The sequence below is a fragment of the Pseudonaja textilis genome, chromosome 10, assembly GCF_049901715.1.
Source record: "Pseudonaja textilis isolate UNSWEBS1 chromosome 10, rPseTex1.2, whole genome shotgun sequence".
NCBI lineage: Eukaryota > Metazoa > Chordata > Lepidosauria > Squamata > Elapidae > Pseudonaja > Pseudonaja textilis.
Window position 1 is genome coordinate 9,127,370 of NC_141999.1, and position 16,665 is coordinate 9,144,034.

General features: G+C 42.8%; 2 protein-coding genes across 4 annotated transcripts in view; one reads left to right on the top strand and one right to left on the bottom strand.

The window, feature by feature from the left end:
* Positions 1-11,137, bottom strand: part of STPG1 (sperm tail PG-rich repeat containing 1) — a 37,959-nt gene extending 26,822 nt beyond the window's left edge. Inside the window, exons 1-4 of one of the 3 annotated variants that reach the window (XM_087939640.1) lie at positions 10,861-11,137; positions 9,604-9,799; positions 7,784-7,941; positions 6,036-6,139 (exon numbers count right to left, since the gene is read on the bottom strand). In XM_087939640.1, the coding sequence (XP_087795766.1) occupies positions 6,036-6,139; positions 7,784-7,865 (186 nt within the window). In that variant the 5' untranslated portion in view covers positions 7,866-7,941; positions 9,604-9,799; positions 10,861-11,137. Of the gene's footprint in view, positions 1-6,035; positions 6,140-7,783; positions 7,949-9,603; positions 9,800-10,860 lie in introns of all 3 variants that reach the window. The other 2 variants (XM_087939643.1, XM_087939641.1) reach the window with 2 other exon arrangements.
* Positions 10,998-16,665, top strand: part of NIPAL3 (NIPA like domain containing 3) — a 32,012-nt gene continuing 26,344 nt past the window's right edge. The window contains 2 exon segments of the mRNA XM_026702604.2: positions 10,998-11,471; positions 15,604-15,814. Of these exon segments, the coding sequence (XP_026558389.2) occupies positions 15,722-15,814 (93 nt within the window). The 5' untranslated portion in view covers positions 10,998-11,471; positions 15,604-15,721.

Genomic DNA, 16,665 nt, shown 5'->3' on the forward strand with positions numbered 1-16,665 from the left:
CAGAGGACCAGCAAAACGTACCCCTGGCTGGCCCTGCCCCTCTTCACCCAACCCCTTCCCTCCTCTCCCAGTCAGTCCTTATCACGCATGGGCAACATCGCTGACTGCATTCTCCCCCACCCAGTCACTCCTTAAGGTATTTCTTTTTTATTTTTCTTCCCGACGATCAGCTGTTCCGACAATCAGTGCTGGAATCCCCCTCGCTGTCTTACTGCTTCGCCCAGGAGGTTTCCCTGAGGCCCAGGATGCCTCAAAATGGAACGTGGAGGGGTGCTGCAAAAAAAGAAGCCACGCCCACCCAGTCACATGGCCCTGCCCCCTGCCACGCCCACAGAACCAGTTGTTAAAAAAATCTGAATCCCACCGTTGCAACCACTGGTCTCGAAGCAGGGTCATCAAAGTAAAATGCATCATATTGTGGCAATGTTTGATGAGCCTGGGCCATGATTCATTTCAACTTTCTGGAGACAGGAGACCGACAGATCACCAGAAAAAAGATCCTCTTCTGATCACCAGTTTTCTCACGGTTTTAAGAATAGGAATCGGAGGGCGAGATCTCTGAAAGGCATATTTTTTGGCTGATGACTTTTGGTGTTGCACAGGCTGCCAATCCCTAACTTGGCACAATGCATGGGTCTCACCAGGGCAGTCTGGAATGTCAAAAAATAGTTTAGAGAGCAGCATCAACTGTGCAGGCCAGCCCTGCAATCAAACCTCTTGATTTTTTTTAATGATTTGTGAATGTAAATAAATATATATATTTTTTTTTTCTTAAGTTTTCGCGGGTACTCACATGTATGGCATTCGGCTTTGCTCGGGTATTTTCCCACATCGTAGTAGTTGTGCTTTTAAAGTTGTAGCGACGTTTCAGCAGAATCTCATCTGAAAATACCCGAGCAAAGCCGAATGCCACACACACACACACACACACACACATATATATATATATATATATATATATATATATATATGGTTTTTGTTGTTCTTTCATGTGGTTTTCTAATGATCCTTCCCTCCCTGCCTCCAAGTCCCCCAAAATGTTAGATGTCCACCTGCAGTTCCTGCCTCTATACTGTCCCTATGTTGTTTAAGGGGAAATGCATGTAATGGTTAAAACTATATATATATAAAAAAATCAAGATGGCGCCCCCAATGGTGAGATCAATGCTCTGCCTGATATTTGTGTGTGTGTGCGTGCGCAAAGCATCATCCTAAAAAACAGGGGGAGTTTAACTTCATTATCACCGCTGCCATCCTGACTTTTTTGCGAGCATATATATCCCTAGAGAAAAGTCAGAATGCCACCTGCTCTCTCTCCCTGAAACCTGGGAAGAAGCGAATGTTCTCTAGGGATAGTCGAGAGCCTGCCAAAACTTTGTATTCCTTGTGGCTTGGCTCGCTGCCTGCAAGTGTTATGAAGCAGGAAATTCCTGGGAGGAGAAAGGGGCACTTTGTAGAGCTGATTTCAAGCTTTTCAAAGACGGCTTGCTTGTTGGGCTTTGAGAACTGAGCCTCAGGCATGGGTTCTTTGGTTGTCCAGCCAAGATGTCCATCCAGATGAGATGCTTTCCTTGGCTCTGCGTGGTTGGCTTGGCGAGTACTGCACCTCAGCCAGCTATTGTGAGGAAGGAAAGTGCTGGAAAGCTGCATGTTTTTGATGGTGGAGGAGAAGGAGGGAGGAAATGCAGGTGGGGCCTCTGGCAGTGGCTGAAGAACTGGAGGTGTGAGAGAGGCATTCTTGCTAACCGTTCTCCCCATCTGCTCCTTTCTCCAGGCCAATCATTAAAATATGTGTTGTTGTTTTTTCTTGGCAGCCTAAAAATGGGTAGACTTCAACACCCAGAATTCCCCAGCCAGCTTATTTGAAAGCTGGAAAAGTCTGACCCCAGGACACAAGGCAGTCTTGATGTTCTCTGCCACACCTGTTCACATGATACTGACTTTGTCTATTCCTAGTTCACGCTTTAAAGCAGGGGTGTCCAACCGTGGCAACCTTAAAACTTATGGACTTCAATTCCCAGAATTCCTCACAGGTCTCAAAGTTGCCAAGGTTGGACACTTGGAAGTCAAGGAAGTCAACAAGTCTTAAAGTTGCCAAGGTTGGACACCTCTGCTTTAAACAATCTTAGGTTAGATCTTTTCATTTTGGGAAGTTATTTGTCTTTCCTGCTTAATCTAAATCTGAGCCCTGGTGAGTTAATGTTGTGGTGCCTTCCCTTGCCCCCCACCCCCCCAATACACAAACACTTTAGGGCAGGGGTGTCCAACCTTGGCAACTTTAAGACTTGTGGACTTCAACTCCCAGAATTGCTCAGCCAGCTTTGCTGGCTGAGGAATTCTGGGAGTTGAAGCCCACAAGTCTTAAAGTTGCCAAGGTTGGACACCCCTGCTTTAGGGCATGCATGGTCATGTGACTTGATCAGACTTGATCAATCATTGGTAAGTTTTCTGGGAGGTGCTTCCTTGCCTATTCATCAGTCGTTCAGCATATTTGAGATATTCTTGGCATCACTAATCAGGACAATATATTTTACTAACCAGAAGGATAGCAACCAAAATCAGGCAGCAGATTTATTCTGTCAGCAAGATGAAATCTTTATACAGTAAGGGCTGAATTATGCTAAAGGTGCCCGGTAATGAAAGGTTATGAATGGAAACGGCTGAGAGAAATCAGGAAGGTAAGATAAAGAATCTCATTAATAAACAAATGGGGAACATGGATTAATGAACAAGCATGGCAACTTCCTTTAGCACATCTACATACTAGTAAAATATATACTACTACAACTCTCGTTCTGTTTAACCGTTTGCCTCTTTGTACCCTCAAGATAGCCCAAACATTGTACCATGTACCGTGACAAATTGCACATTGTACATTGTACCAGGACAAATTTTCAGTCAAGTTATCTTAATTAAATCCACTAACATAAAAAAACACATTGGGGACCCATTACCCAGTGGAACTGAAGTTTTCACAATGTTCAGACCAGTTTTATTTGCAAAGTTGTGGCTGTTGCAGCAATCCCTGTGGGCATGTGATGATGATTTCCAATGCTCTCTGTATAGAAATGACCTCAAGGGCCCAGGAGGAGAAATGCTACCTAGGAAACAATGCTGAGAGAGGGAGGAGCCCCCAGTGGCTTAATGGTCAAAGGAAGAAACTTAGGAAGGATCCACCTACCCTAATGGATCAGATGGTTAATGATGGTGGCAGGAAGTTTGTAAACTCAGACTTGCAAGATTCTGTAGTCTAATTATACTACTGTACATTTAGTTCATCTGTTTCCTGTCGTCCAGTTTCCCTGGGAGAGCTGATACTCCCTGACCGCTTCCCTTGAGCAAAGTCAATGGGGAAGCCATCAGGAAGTCAGTGGCCACTCCTGCTCATGCTGCTGTTTTGCCTGCTTGTGGTCAACTGATCAAAATGTTGTCTAATATCTACTAATATCCTTGCCTTTCCCTCTTAGGAGATCTCAAGGTTTGGAGCTTTTAAATATATATTTTTTATCCTACCTTCATTACTTGTACAAATAACTCAAGGTGGGAAAAATATCTAATACTCCTTCCTTCTCCCATTTTCCCCACAACAACCACCCTGTGAAGTGGGCTGGGTTGAGAGCAGGGGTCTGGCCCAAACTCACCCAGCTGGCTTTCATGCCTACGACGGGACTAGAACTCACAGTTTTCAGGCTTTTAGTTTGGTGGCTTAACCACTAGACCAAATAGATTTTAGTTACTGAGCAATTATTTTTATCCATTTCTCTTTTTTTCTTGATCTTAACTGGTTTGTAGCTTTTTATGGCAACCTCCTAGAGACCTTGGTAGCTGGCAATATATAACTTCAAAATACAATGGTTTTATTTGTATTCCATGTATTAAAAGCAAGTACTTTTCCTCAGTAAGAATATTTCCATCTGTGAAAAGCAAGGTAATATAAAATAGCCTCTTTTTATAGGCACAGACATTAAAAAAAAGAACAGGGGGAAAGACATCACGCCTTTACTTCTGGAAAGAGAACGAAGATCGATGGGTGCTGGTGGTTTGTTCTCCAGGAAGGTGGCGGGGTTTTGCATTAAAATTCAGGCTTAAAAAAATGTCTTGAATCTCCTCTCACATCCTTATGAGAAATGATGGCAATGATGCAAAGACTACATTTTTTTCATCCTTTAATTCAGGGATGCACCATTGTGGAAAACTGCACTTTATAGCACATAGAGACATAGTCACACACAAGCAATATATTTAATGTAGTTTTGAAGCACTTGGGTCTCCTCTTTTCTGAAGCTCTACTGTCCTCTACTGGTCAAAAGGAAAAAATTATAATGCCAAAATCTTGCCTTAATAATCTATCAGTCTCAGCTTCTTTTCCAAATAATTGTTTTCTGGATTCTTGGTGTCAACCACAACCATTCATTCAGAATAAAAACCAATTTGGAGATCTGTTTATAATAGAAGTTTTGGGGGCTCCGTCACTAGAGGTTGGACAGCCATTTGTCTGAAATTGTATAGGTGCCCTGCTTGAGCAGGGGGTTGGACTAGAAGACCTTCAAAGTCCCTTCTAATTCTGTTATTCTGTTCTGTTGTATTAAAGGCCTTGAGTTGTTACGTGGCTGATTTTTGGATCTGTATGTACCTTCTGGATCCAACAGACCAGTGTTTCCCAACCTGGGCAACTTTAAGACATGTAGGTCAAGTGAGATCAAGTGAGGTACTAACACCGCTCTATAAAGCCTTAGTAAGACCACACCTAGAGTACTGCATCCAGTTTTGGTCACCACATTATAAAAAAGATGTTGAGACTCTAGAAAAAGTGCAGAGAAGAGCAACCAGGATGATTAGGGGACTGGAGACTAAAACATATGAAGAACGGTTACAGGAACTAGAACCTGGCTAGTCTAGTGAAGAAAAGGACCAGGGGAGACATGATAGCAGTCTTCCAATGTTTGAGGGGCTGCCACAGAGAGGAGGGGGTCAAATTATTTTCCAAGGCACCTGAAGGCCAAATGAGGAATAATGGATGGAAACTGAACAAGGAACCTGGAAATAAGGAGACATATTCTGACAGAACAATCAACCAATGGAGCAGAAGTTGCCTTCAGAAGTTGTAGCAGCTTCATCACTTGAGACTTTCAAGAAGAGATTGGATTGCCATTTGTCAGAAATGGTGTAGGGTCTCCCGCTTGGGCAGCGGGTTGGACTAGATGACTTATAAGGTCCTTCCAACTCTGATTATTTGTCTGTCTGATATATTTCAGCTCCCAGAATTCCTATACTGACTGGGGAATTTTGGGTGTTGAAGTCCACACATCTCAAAGTTGCCAAGGTTGAGAAACACTGCAACAATACACAGCATCATTTCCCTCCAGCATTGCACAGCAGTTAACCATGACTTACCTTAAAGAGAACATATACTTATCAACTAACAGTAAATCACCAACTGTTCACCAATAGGAAGTTCAATGAGCACTGGAAAAGAACTTTACGTTCCCAATTTGCTGCCCATTCCATACTTGCAACAGCAATTTCACACAGGAAGCAACCAATATCTAAGCAAGAATCACCACTTCATCTGCCAAATAAATAATTCCCCGACTGCAAGACTTTCTGCCCCAAAACAACACTGCTTATAGAACCATCACATTGAAATATGTCAACCAATCAACCAACCAACCAACTCTTGGTCTGATGGAGTTACCTGCTAGAGGAAGGGTACCAACGTTGGTAACTTTAAAATCTGTAGATTTCAACTCTCAGAATTCCCCAGCCAGCCATGATTGGTTGACTAGGGAATTCTGGGAGTTGAAGTCCAGAAGTCTTCAATTTGCCAATGTTGGAAACCCATGTACTAAAATAATGAAAACTCTACAGCGCAAGAGTTTTGTTCAGGCTCCTAGAACACCAACGATACAACATGGCAACCCTCAGCTACATAGCCAGGAAACCAGGTTATATTCCCTAATATGTCTCTTGGTAAATAATTTCCAAACTCAAAGAGATGGGCATAAGTCAGGAAAATGAAACAGAACATCTCTTACCTCAGCATATTGAAATCTCTTTGCCTGAGAATTGAAGCCTATCTTTTCGGTGTTGGAAATCACTTTGGCATAGTATTTGAGAGGGATGGAAGAATAGGGTGTATCTAGGAAAGAAAATCAATGAGCATCAGGTGAGGATCGAGCAAACTCAGGTTCAAATTTCTGCTCAGCTATGAGCAGATGAATGTTCATTTTCAGCACTGTTAAGGAACTGCAGTGCTTCAGGATACCTGCCTACAGGTAGTCCTTGACGTACAATTATTCGTTCAGTGACTGTTCAAAGTTACAATGACTTTAATATAAAAAAAAACCAATTACTTTTGTTTCTATTTGGAAACTGCTTCTGGACTTTGTGCTTGAAGTGGAAAAAAATGTAACTTTAATTTTGGGTTTTACCGATTAGATTTGTCGTTACATAAATGGCTAGTTTATACTACTATGTAAAAGTAAAAAGTTGAATCTTTATATTACTATTTTATTCTACTGCAAACAAAGAGAATCAGAATGTCTTTTCCTTCTTTTTCTCTTTTTTTTTCTACACTTTCCACTTACCTTTTCCCTCCCCTATTTTTCCTATTATTTGCCTTTGTATTTTTTTATTTTATATTAAAAACTAATAAAAAGGGGGGAAATGATTTAAAAGGATTGGTTATCCCTTTTTTCAACGGCATTTAACTTTGAACGGTCGCTAAACGTGTGGTCTTAATCAAGGATTCCCTGCACTAACATCACATTACTGCAGAAGTGGGATGCTACTGGTTCGGCCTGGTTCTATTGAACCGATAGCTCTGAAGAGCAGCAGACACCAAACTGGTTCAGTGTCTGCTGCTCTGTTTGGCCCAGCCACCTGCCTGGGCTCTCACCTGTCCTTTATTTCCTGTTTTTTCAACCTCAGCTGCTTTGAGCGGCACAGCTGAGGTTGAAAAAGCAGGAAAGAAGAGAAGTTTGAAATGTTGCGCACCCCCACGCAGCGCTTATCAGCTGCCCGGGCAGCACAGCTGAGGTGTTTTGGAAATGCTCTATACATACATGCAAAATGCACTCTCACAGGGGTGAGATTCTACCTGCCGGAGAACTGGCAAATCGCGCCACTGGCTGGCCCCACCCCGCCCACTCACTCCTTACCTGGCATGCACGCCATCAAACGTGCCTGCTAAGTTGCTATTTTTCCTTTTTTTTTCTTTTCCTGACCATCAACTGTTCTGCTGTGGCGGGAGATTTGGATTAGCTAGAAAACAGGAAATCCTTGGGTATCTTGCTTTCTAGCTAATCTAAAAGCAGAGCTGAACCTTCCTTAGGACTGAAGCTTCTATTTTTCAGTGCAGACTCAGGTAGCCGACTGCAGAAGGATAGATCTCTGAATGAATCTGTGATTCTGTGAGCAACTCAATCTGCCTGCCTGCTTTGCCTCATTTTGGGTAAAAGTTGCTCTTTTTTCAATAAAAAAATCAATATTTACATAAATATTTATAATTTTTACATACAAGCCAGGCCCAGCCAGTCCAATGACCACCAAGCCGCACCCACAAATTAGGCCACACCCACAGAACTGGTTGTTAAGAAATTTGAATCCATCCCTGCATCACTATAATAGAAATGTAACTTATGCTATTCTGCTTTTCTTCAGGTAGTATAAATTTTTTGTTAGGGCAGACATAATCTTGGTGCAATGAATTAAGCTATTTCCAAAACTCCCCCACACTCTGGTCTGGCTTCTACCAGCACAGCATTTAAATTCCATGTCTTACCTCTTTCTGTGTTGTCAGGAGTCAGATTCCGATTAGCAGAAGATTTAGTTGGGATTGGGAAGGTCTGAGACAACGACTTCATGTCAAAGTTGGTCTCTATGACAGACAATTATTGCAAACTTGGTAAGTGGATCCTTCTTCACTCCATCATCATGCTTCTAAAAACTGAGCACACACATCACATTATCACAACTAGGAAAAGTCAGAAAGGGAGCATTTTATAGCCTCGAGAAGCACAGAAGCATTTAACTGGCCCAGTTCTTGCCCATGTGGGGGGAGATACCTGCTTGCTATTTGGAAATCGTCCATTTTGCCAACTTTGTTGGACAAAACTAAGACAATGCATCAATGGCAGCATGTATTTTCAGTCTGGATGGTGGCACCATCTACAAAGATTCCCTTCCTGCTTCATTCTATTTCAGTATTTCTCAACCTTGGTAATCTTAGATGTGTGCACTTCAAATCCCAGAATTCCCCAGCCAGGTTGCCTGCAGTCCAAAGCTAAGCAGGACTGGGCTTGGTCAGTTCTTGGATGGGAGCCCACTCAGAAGTCTCCCCCCTGTGGGCCAGATTGCAAACCAAAAAATACCTTGGTGACAACAAACTTTGAAATTATAGTTAAGAAAACTGAATGAGCACATCAGTAAAATCGTTCAGAGATGCTTTCCTTGCACTGGATAATCCTGGACAATCCTTTGTTTTTGAGACCCATTTCTAAAATATATTATTAATTTACCTTTCTTGGCAAATAAAGGAGTGAAGGCTGCAGCTGAGGGGCTACTTTTCAATATACCTTCCTTTGATTTTGTTTGGCTAAAGATGGTGTTACCTGGAATTTTAGACTTCATTATTGGCTTTTTAATAAAGGAGATATTAGCATTTTAGCTTGGCATCACTGCCTCTTTTTAAAGTTCAGGAAACCATGTTTTCTTTTTAGTCAAAGCCATTTCTTCTTTTGGTATGCAATAACTTGCCTTTTTAGCAACTAAATAAAAGGGAGCATATTTTGGAAGTCTTTGAAAGTTTGAATACACTTGCAAGTATTAAGGAAGATACAAGCTCAACTAGAAAGGGCACGACATAATCCACAAATTTGCCAATTGTGCAACGTTATTTAAGATCAACGTTTTCTACTGTCCAATTCTCACATCTGATTAATGTCTCTGATTGTTCAACTTATTGCTTTCAGAAGCTGCACATATAATGAATGGATCTAATGTACTTAATTTTTATTATTTTTAATATTTCACTTTTTAATGTTTTTGTTTTTGCTTTTACAATGTTGTAAACCACCCAGTCATCTGAGAGTGAGATGGACAGCATATAAATGTAATAAATAAAGACCTGTGTCGTTTGTTTCTGTACTCTATAAAAAAGACTTGACACCCCCTCACCTTAATAAAGCTTTTCGCTTTGCCTGAAAGATTCGTTACTCTTTGTTTTCAGGAGGGGAAAAATAAAAAGAAGCCACCTTCGCAAAGTTAATCTCTCTCCCAAATTCAGGGATTACATTTTTTTATCAGTTCCAGACCAAACTTGGAGCCTGAGTTGTAAAGGCAACAATGGAGCAGAGACAAAGTCCAACAGATTTTCTGAGATAACTGTGATTGTTTTTGTTTAAATATTTTGTTTAAATATTTGGGTCACATTTATGTCAGAAGGGTCTTGCAAGCTCTGCAGAAAAGGACCTTGGGGGCTGCCTTGGGTGGGCTGTAGGTTGCCCACCCATCTTAAGACTGCAGCTGTGGACAATATGCTCGACATCTCTGCATGGACAGATTTATCTGGAAAAGGCCCCCTCCCTGTTGCCAATTGCTTACCTGGTTCCCAGGGCTTCCTCTAGGCGAGACACTGGAGCATGTATACTACCTGTTGCCCTAGGCAACCGGATAACAAAGGCGGCTCCTCCAATTCGTTCCATTCCTACTTCCACTAGCTTCCAAGTGGACCAATCACAGAGCAGGTCTGTGGAGAAATCTTTTCTTCCAGACTCAGTTGCTGGGCTGGGATGCTTCTCTTGGGAAAGCAGCAAAACAGTGATTTTTAAAAGGCATTTAATACATTGCACTCATACTTTCCTATGATATATGATATGATATGTGGTGTATGATGTATTGTGTTATATAGTACATTATTATATGGTATAATATACCATGCTATATATATCGTATTCTATTGTATATCATATCTTATTTTATTTATTGTCACATTCCACACCGCAGCTGCCATGTTCTTCTGTCTGGGCCTTTAAAATATACATTCATCTAAATAGGCACTCATGCTGCCTCTGCAAAAACAGATAAAATCCTACGGATCCCAATAAAACAGTGGTTTCCTATTTTGTTTTTTAATCACGTGAATTTGATCCTAGACTTTCTCAAACTGGGTGATCAACTCAAATCTTATGGAACTAGATTTTTTTTAATGCCAAATGACCCAGATATTTCCTGGGAAGGGGCAGTGTTTAAGGATAGACTTTACTGCTAAAAGCATTTTAACTGTAAGTGTGTTTTATAATTTGTATTCCCTCCTTCAGAGGCACATTGGTTTAATTAAGCCCTTTCTTGTTTAACTAATCGTTCAATAGTTCCTCCACAGATTTTTTTTTTTTCCAGGTCATGTGTACTTTATTAGCAGAGAAATAGGGTCTCATGGGGTCTCCTCCTTGAGCAGGGGGTTGGACTAGAAGACCTCCAAGGTCCCTTCCTATTCTGTTATAGAACCTACTGCTAAACCTCAGCCAAGTTTGGCCACCTGACATTTGCCCCCGCGGCCACTAGAGGCCGCCCAACCCGTTTGGCCCCCTGACATTTGCCCCGCGGCCACTAGAGGTCGCCCAACCCAAGTTTGGCCACCTGACATTTGCTTCCCGCGGCCACTAGAGGTCGCCCAACCCAAGTTTGGCCACCTGACTGTCGCCCAACCCAAGTTTGGCCACCTGACATTTGCCCCCGCAGCCACTAGAGGTCGCCCAACCCAAATTTGGCCCCTGACATTTGCACCCCCGCGGCCACTAGAGGCCGCCCAACCCAAAGGAAGGCGCTACCCGCATCCATCCCCCCACCGCCACCCCCCACCGGAGCATCTCGCCCTCTCCAAGCCGGCTGCACCGGCTGCGGCGATGAAAGAGGAGCCGCACCGTCTTCCGCCCACTTTGCTTCCCTTCTCCTTCTCCAGGCCAACCGGCCCTTGCAGAGGCGAGATATCCGGGGGCGGGGAGTTGGCGGCTTCCGGATCCAATCGGACGCTTGTTTTGCTTGGGAGAGCCAGAAACCGGCGCCTATTTCTGCAAAGGGAGCAGCTGGAAAGGGGAAGCAGGTGAGTCCGAAGGTGGCTTTCAGACGCCCGGAGAGAAGACTTCGTGGGCGGGGAAGAAGAGCTAGGTTAGGCAGCCCCGGAGCCGCCAGGAATTGCATTTTTTTTTAGTTTATTTAGGATTGACTCAGCCGTTGACCTGCCCCACCGGCAGAGGCCACCTGGAGTATCCGATCACCTTGCTGTCTTTAAAAAAAAGCGATTTTTTCCGCCTCCCCCCACCTTCCTCTCGGTTGGTGCGCCGAATCTGCGGTGGGGAAAAGTCCGCAGGATAACGCGGAGGGAAATACCTCGTAGGAAACGTGACCGACTGGATCCCTGGTCCCGGCTTTGGCGAAGTTCTCCTCAAGGACGCCACAGCATTGGCGTGCAGGTGGGTTCCGAAAGGGCACCGGAGGAGTTTGTAATTTACACCGTGTTTGTCAATGGAGAAGGGTGGTTGTAATGCAGGGGGTCCCCAAAGTTGGCAGCTTCGGAGAATTCTGGGAGTTGAAGTCCACAAAAGTCTTAAAGTTGCCAACTTTGGGGACCGCTGTATATACATGCATGGGAAGTTCAAATTAAGAGATTGCAAGGACGTAAAAAAGGGAGGTGTATTATATATATAAAATTAGATATGTGTGTACTGTATATGTATATATGTATAGTACAAAAGGACAAACCAAAAGTTGGAAAGAGAAAAGAGAGGTGGCGGAAAATAAAATTGGATGCGCACAAAAGAAGGGAAATCAGTTATTTGTTTTAACCCTGATTCTTAGAATGGAAAAGCTGAGACAAAGGGAGCTTGTGTAGAAGCTTCTTAAATTTGATGTGTTGTGTTTTTGTCAAGGAGTATACTAAAAACTGCAGTTCTCAAACGTCTTGGTACCTCTTTACAGTCTAAAAATGACTGAGGAGCCCAAAGGGATTGTGTGGGTTGTATCTGTCCATAGGTGATGTGTTTGAGCTGTAAGCAAACATTATCTAGAGAGGAAGACTGCCACATTTTCCTTCTTTAAATTTGTTACCTCTCTCCCCTGAGCAGAGAAGGCTGCTGCCGGGCTCCAAGAACAGGAGCCACCCTCCGAGAAGGAGAGGAGGACAACTCTACACACTGCTTATCTTCCAATTCGGTTTTGTAAGTCCATTCCAATGAATCACATAAATTAAGTTTGTCTGACAAGGTGCCTGTGAATGAGTTACTCACTGGAACAGACTGTCTGTTTGCAATATAATCTTCCATTTTCTGCTGCTTCAATGGCCTGGATAAACACCCTGCTGCAGAGTGCTGTCTCTTCCTTCTTTTCCCCATCCAGTTTTTATTTCAGTTTCCTTGGTTTCCAGTTTGTTTCCAGACTCAGTTCAAACCTAGGTTCCAATAGTCTAATAAGTTCTCGGCTCTTGGGAGTTATACATCAAGCTAGCCTTTTCTATAAACTAATTCACCCTGCCCAACGTGCTCACAAAGCATCGACGGCAGCATAAACACATAAAGCTATCCTAATTTATGATTGTAATAGAGCCTGGAATTTCCGCCGTTAAGTCATAAGTGACATAAGTCAAGGCACTTACATGACTGGACATGATTTTTTTTTTGCTGTGGTCATTAAATGAGTGTGGTGGTCATTAAGTGAACAATAACAATAACCTCTAGCTGAACCTAACTCTGATGTTAGGCAAATCAATGTATTCTTACCGGTATTTTTTGCTGGAAATAAGCCCAAAGCCCCAAAATTGGCAAAAATGTGCCCACAGAATGTTACTAACTTAAGAATTGCAGTGATTCATTTAACAAGTGTGGCAAAAACGGTCATAACAGCAAAATTCACTCAACAAATGACTCAATTGTATCTCAACTGTGATCATAGGTCAAGGACTATCTGTATGCTGTTGCCTAAGCACCTCAAGAGAAGAAAAACTCACCTTTTCTTACCAAATTATGTTTACCCTTAAGATGATTCAATGCAAAACCTGTTTTCCTGCTGTCTTTGTCCTCTGATCCTAGTACTGTCCTCTGGAGCAAAACAAATAAATCTCTATTTTTAGCATGACCACTCTGTAGAAGTTTCGAGATAGAAATAAAATCTCCTCAGTCATCTCCTCTTCTGGATTAGCCCAGTGGGTTCTAGACAAGGCAGGTGCCAAGAACAGAAGCTGGAAGTTTCTGCCCCCCAGTCATGCCCAGATGGATAGGGTTCAGCCACACTCTAGAGCAGGGGTCTCCAACCTTGGCAACTTTACGCTTGGCGGACTTCAACTCCCAGAATTCCCACCTTTTATTTTATTTTATTTATTTTTTATTATTTTGTTTTACTTTTTGTTTTATTTTATTTCATTAAATTCACTGGCCACCTATCTTACCACTTGGTAACTCTGGATGGCCTGTCAGAGACAATCAGAGGCAAGCCTAGCCTTTGAAACAAGATGTTTAATAGGAGTGCGCATAATTATTCTTGGGATCCAGTGGGATTACAAGGCAGCAACTGAAGCTCCAGGGAAGGGCCAAACACCTGTTTATCCTGCAGCCCATGCCAGCTGCACTGCTACAACCGAGAAAGGGCTGCAGTGGAAGATGAGGAGAGAAGACACAACTTCACTCTCGCATCTGTGGCTGCTAAAAGTAGACCTGCTAGCAGCATATTTTCGTTTAAAGATGGGTGTGTTAGGGGACCAGCAAAGAGATGGTGCATTGGTGGCTAACCTTTCTGGGCTCCTGTGCCAAAAATTGTGTGCGCGTTTGCACTAGTGCGCTCGCGTGCCAGCACCCTGAAGGCAATGCCCCCCCTCACATCTCCTGTATGTGCGCACGCGATTCCACATGCTCCCTTGCCTGCACTGCACCTCTCAGCTGATTTTCGGCCAGTTTGAGGCCTTTTTCAGCCTGCCAGAGACTCAGGGATAGCCTCTGGAAGCTTTGCAGGCCAAAAAATGGGCCCATTTCATCACTTCTGGTATTTCTGGAAATACAGGAAGTGACAAAATGGGCCTAATTTTTGGCCTGCAGAGGCTTCCCTCAAGCCTTTGGCAGGCCGTAAAAGGCCCGAAAATCAGCTGTGAGGCGCGCACATGCTCAGGTAAGTTTGCTTGGGGCTTGCGTGCCTGCACAAATTGCTCTGGGTGCCACAGATTCGCCATTGCAGGAATGGTCAGATAGAAGGCAACATGGCCCCAGGCTGCATAATGAGTAGAGAAAGTGGCTCAGAAGAAACCTTCCCTAGTTTCTCATGCTGTAATGGCGACAGCAAGATGCAAGTAGTCCTCAAGTTACAACTGTTCATTTAGTGACTATTCAAAGTTACAACAGCACTGAAAAAAGTGACTTGTGACCTTTTTTCACACTTATGACCATTGCAGATCCCTCCCCATGGTCACATGATCAAAATTTGATGGCTTGGCAACTGTCATGTATTTATGATGGTTGCGGTGTCTTCAGGTCACGTGATCACCTTTTGCAGCTTCCTGACAAGCAGAAGCAATGGGGAAGCCAGATTCACTTAACAACCATATTACTAACTTAATAACTGTAGTGATCCACTTAACAACTACGACAAGAAAGGTAAAATGGGGCAAAACTCATTTAACAACTGTTTTGCTTAGCAACCCATTTTAGGCTCAATTGTGGTCGTGAGTCAAGGACTGCCTCTACATGGCGCTGTTAATAAAGGCTTTACAATAAAGTAGAATCAGCTTCTCTGACTGTTTTTCTTCTCTCCTGGTTGCCATGCGTGGGAATTCTGATCTTGTGACTGCGAGGATGCTGTGACTATTATATGAGGCCCAGTTGCAAGTCTTTTTTTTTTTCAGTGCTGTTGGAACTTCAAATGGTTTCTAAATAAATGGTTGTAAGTCAAGGACTACCCATAGTAGGAGAGAGTATATGCCACTTGTAGCAAAAGTGGGGTGTAAACTTAACAAACATGGATTCAAATGTAATGGCGGTCCATACTCTTTCAAAGCTCTCTGACGACCAGGCTCATTACAAATAACACTGGTGCATTTTTATTTATCAGATAGATTATATGCAGTCCATCTCACTGTCAAGCAACTCTGGGAGGCTCACAGCGTGATAAAGCAATAAAAAGATTAAAAACGTTAAGCATTGAAAAGAAACTGGATAACAAGGGACCAGTACCTATCAAGGAGAATATTTGTAGCTCAGGATTGAAAAGGGGCATCCAAACTCTGAGGTTGGTTGTTTTAATGCAGACATTTCATTACCTGACTAGGTAAGTCATCATTATTTATTAGGGGGTCACTGATGCACTGATAATGTTATCTAGTTGGGTAATGAAACGTCCGCAAGAAAATAACCAACTTCAGAGAGCACCGAGGGCCTCTCAGGGGCCACTACATAAATAAGATGGAGACGGGCATTTATCCAAAGTAAACTTATTCATTCTCTCTCTCTCTCTCTCTCTCTCTCTCTCTCTCTCTCTCTCTCTCTCTCTTTCTTTCTTTCTTTCTTTCTCTTTCTTTTTCCTTCCCCTCCATCCTCAATATGTCCTCTGCTTTCTCTGCTCAATCAGATTGCAGCTATGCTGTAGAGGAGGCAGATGGGGAAAGAACCGGGCAAAGCATCTGGCCACCTCCTGGATTTAAAGTGGTGCTGAAGTTAAAACACCGGAAATGTACAGATAACCTAAAATGGAGAAAGCAAACAGCCCCAGCTTGCAACTCGAACAGCTAGTGACGCAGCCCATCTCTGTGACGGACCACGAGGATGCCTTCTCTTACAGGGTAATTTCTTTAATCCTAAAGTTTTCATTTCCGAGATTCACCAGAGGGGCCTGAGGTAGCACAAGGAGAGGATAATATTTGAATCGCATTTTTAAAAAATATTTATTAAATTTATTGGCTACCCATCACGGGGTAATTCTGGGCGGCTTACAATATTAAAAAATAAATAAAACTATATAAATAAAGTCCTCCAAAAATATAAAAAAATACAGTACAAAGGGTAACTCAGAAACATGGACTTAAGTAGCACTTGCTGGAGAAAGAGACGTGAGTATGAAATGGGTGACTGTATAAATCTATATACTGTATATAAAAGTGAAATACCACTCACACATCACAAAATCTCCAGAACCGTAAAGCCTACAAACTTGAAATTTGGCATGTATGTTCCTCTTGGCTTCTCTTAGGTGCTCACTAAGAAAGGATTTTTCAAAATGACCATCAGAGCTTTAGTATTTTGTATATTATTATTAACACGCTCTGATGCTAAGAAGTTCTACTAACCCTCCCCACCTGAAGAGAATTCTCTTCCAAATGCAAAACACAAGCAGAGGAGAGGAGTTGCAGTTTCACAGCAGCAACCGGCTTTAGTAAAGAACAGTTCAGCTAAGCCATGCCCAGGCTCCTTGTTGTCTTCTTCCTCACACAGCAAATACTGTTTCAGTTTCCAAACAGCCCTCAACTCTCTCATACACTGATAGGACGCTAGCCAGATGAATACCCATGGATGCTGGTAGGCAGAGGGAGAATTTTTTCCTCTCATTTTCCTCCCCCAAAACTAAGCCTGATCCCATAGTTTCATAACGAAGCACGGGTATCGAGCTAGTACATAAATACAGTCATGCACGTCT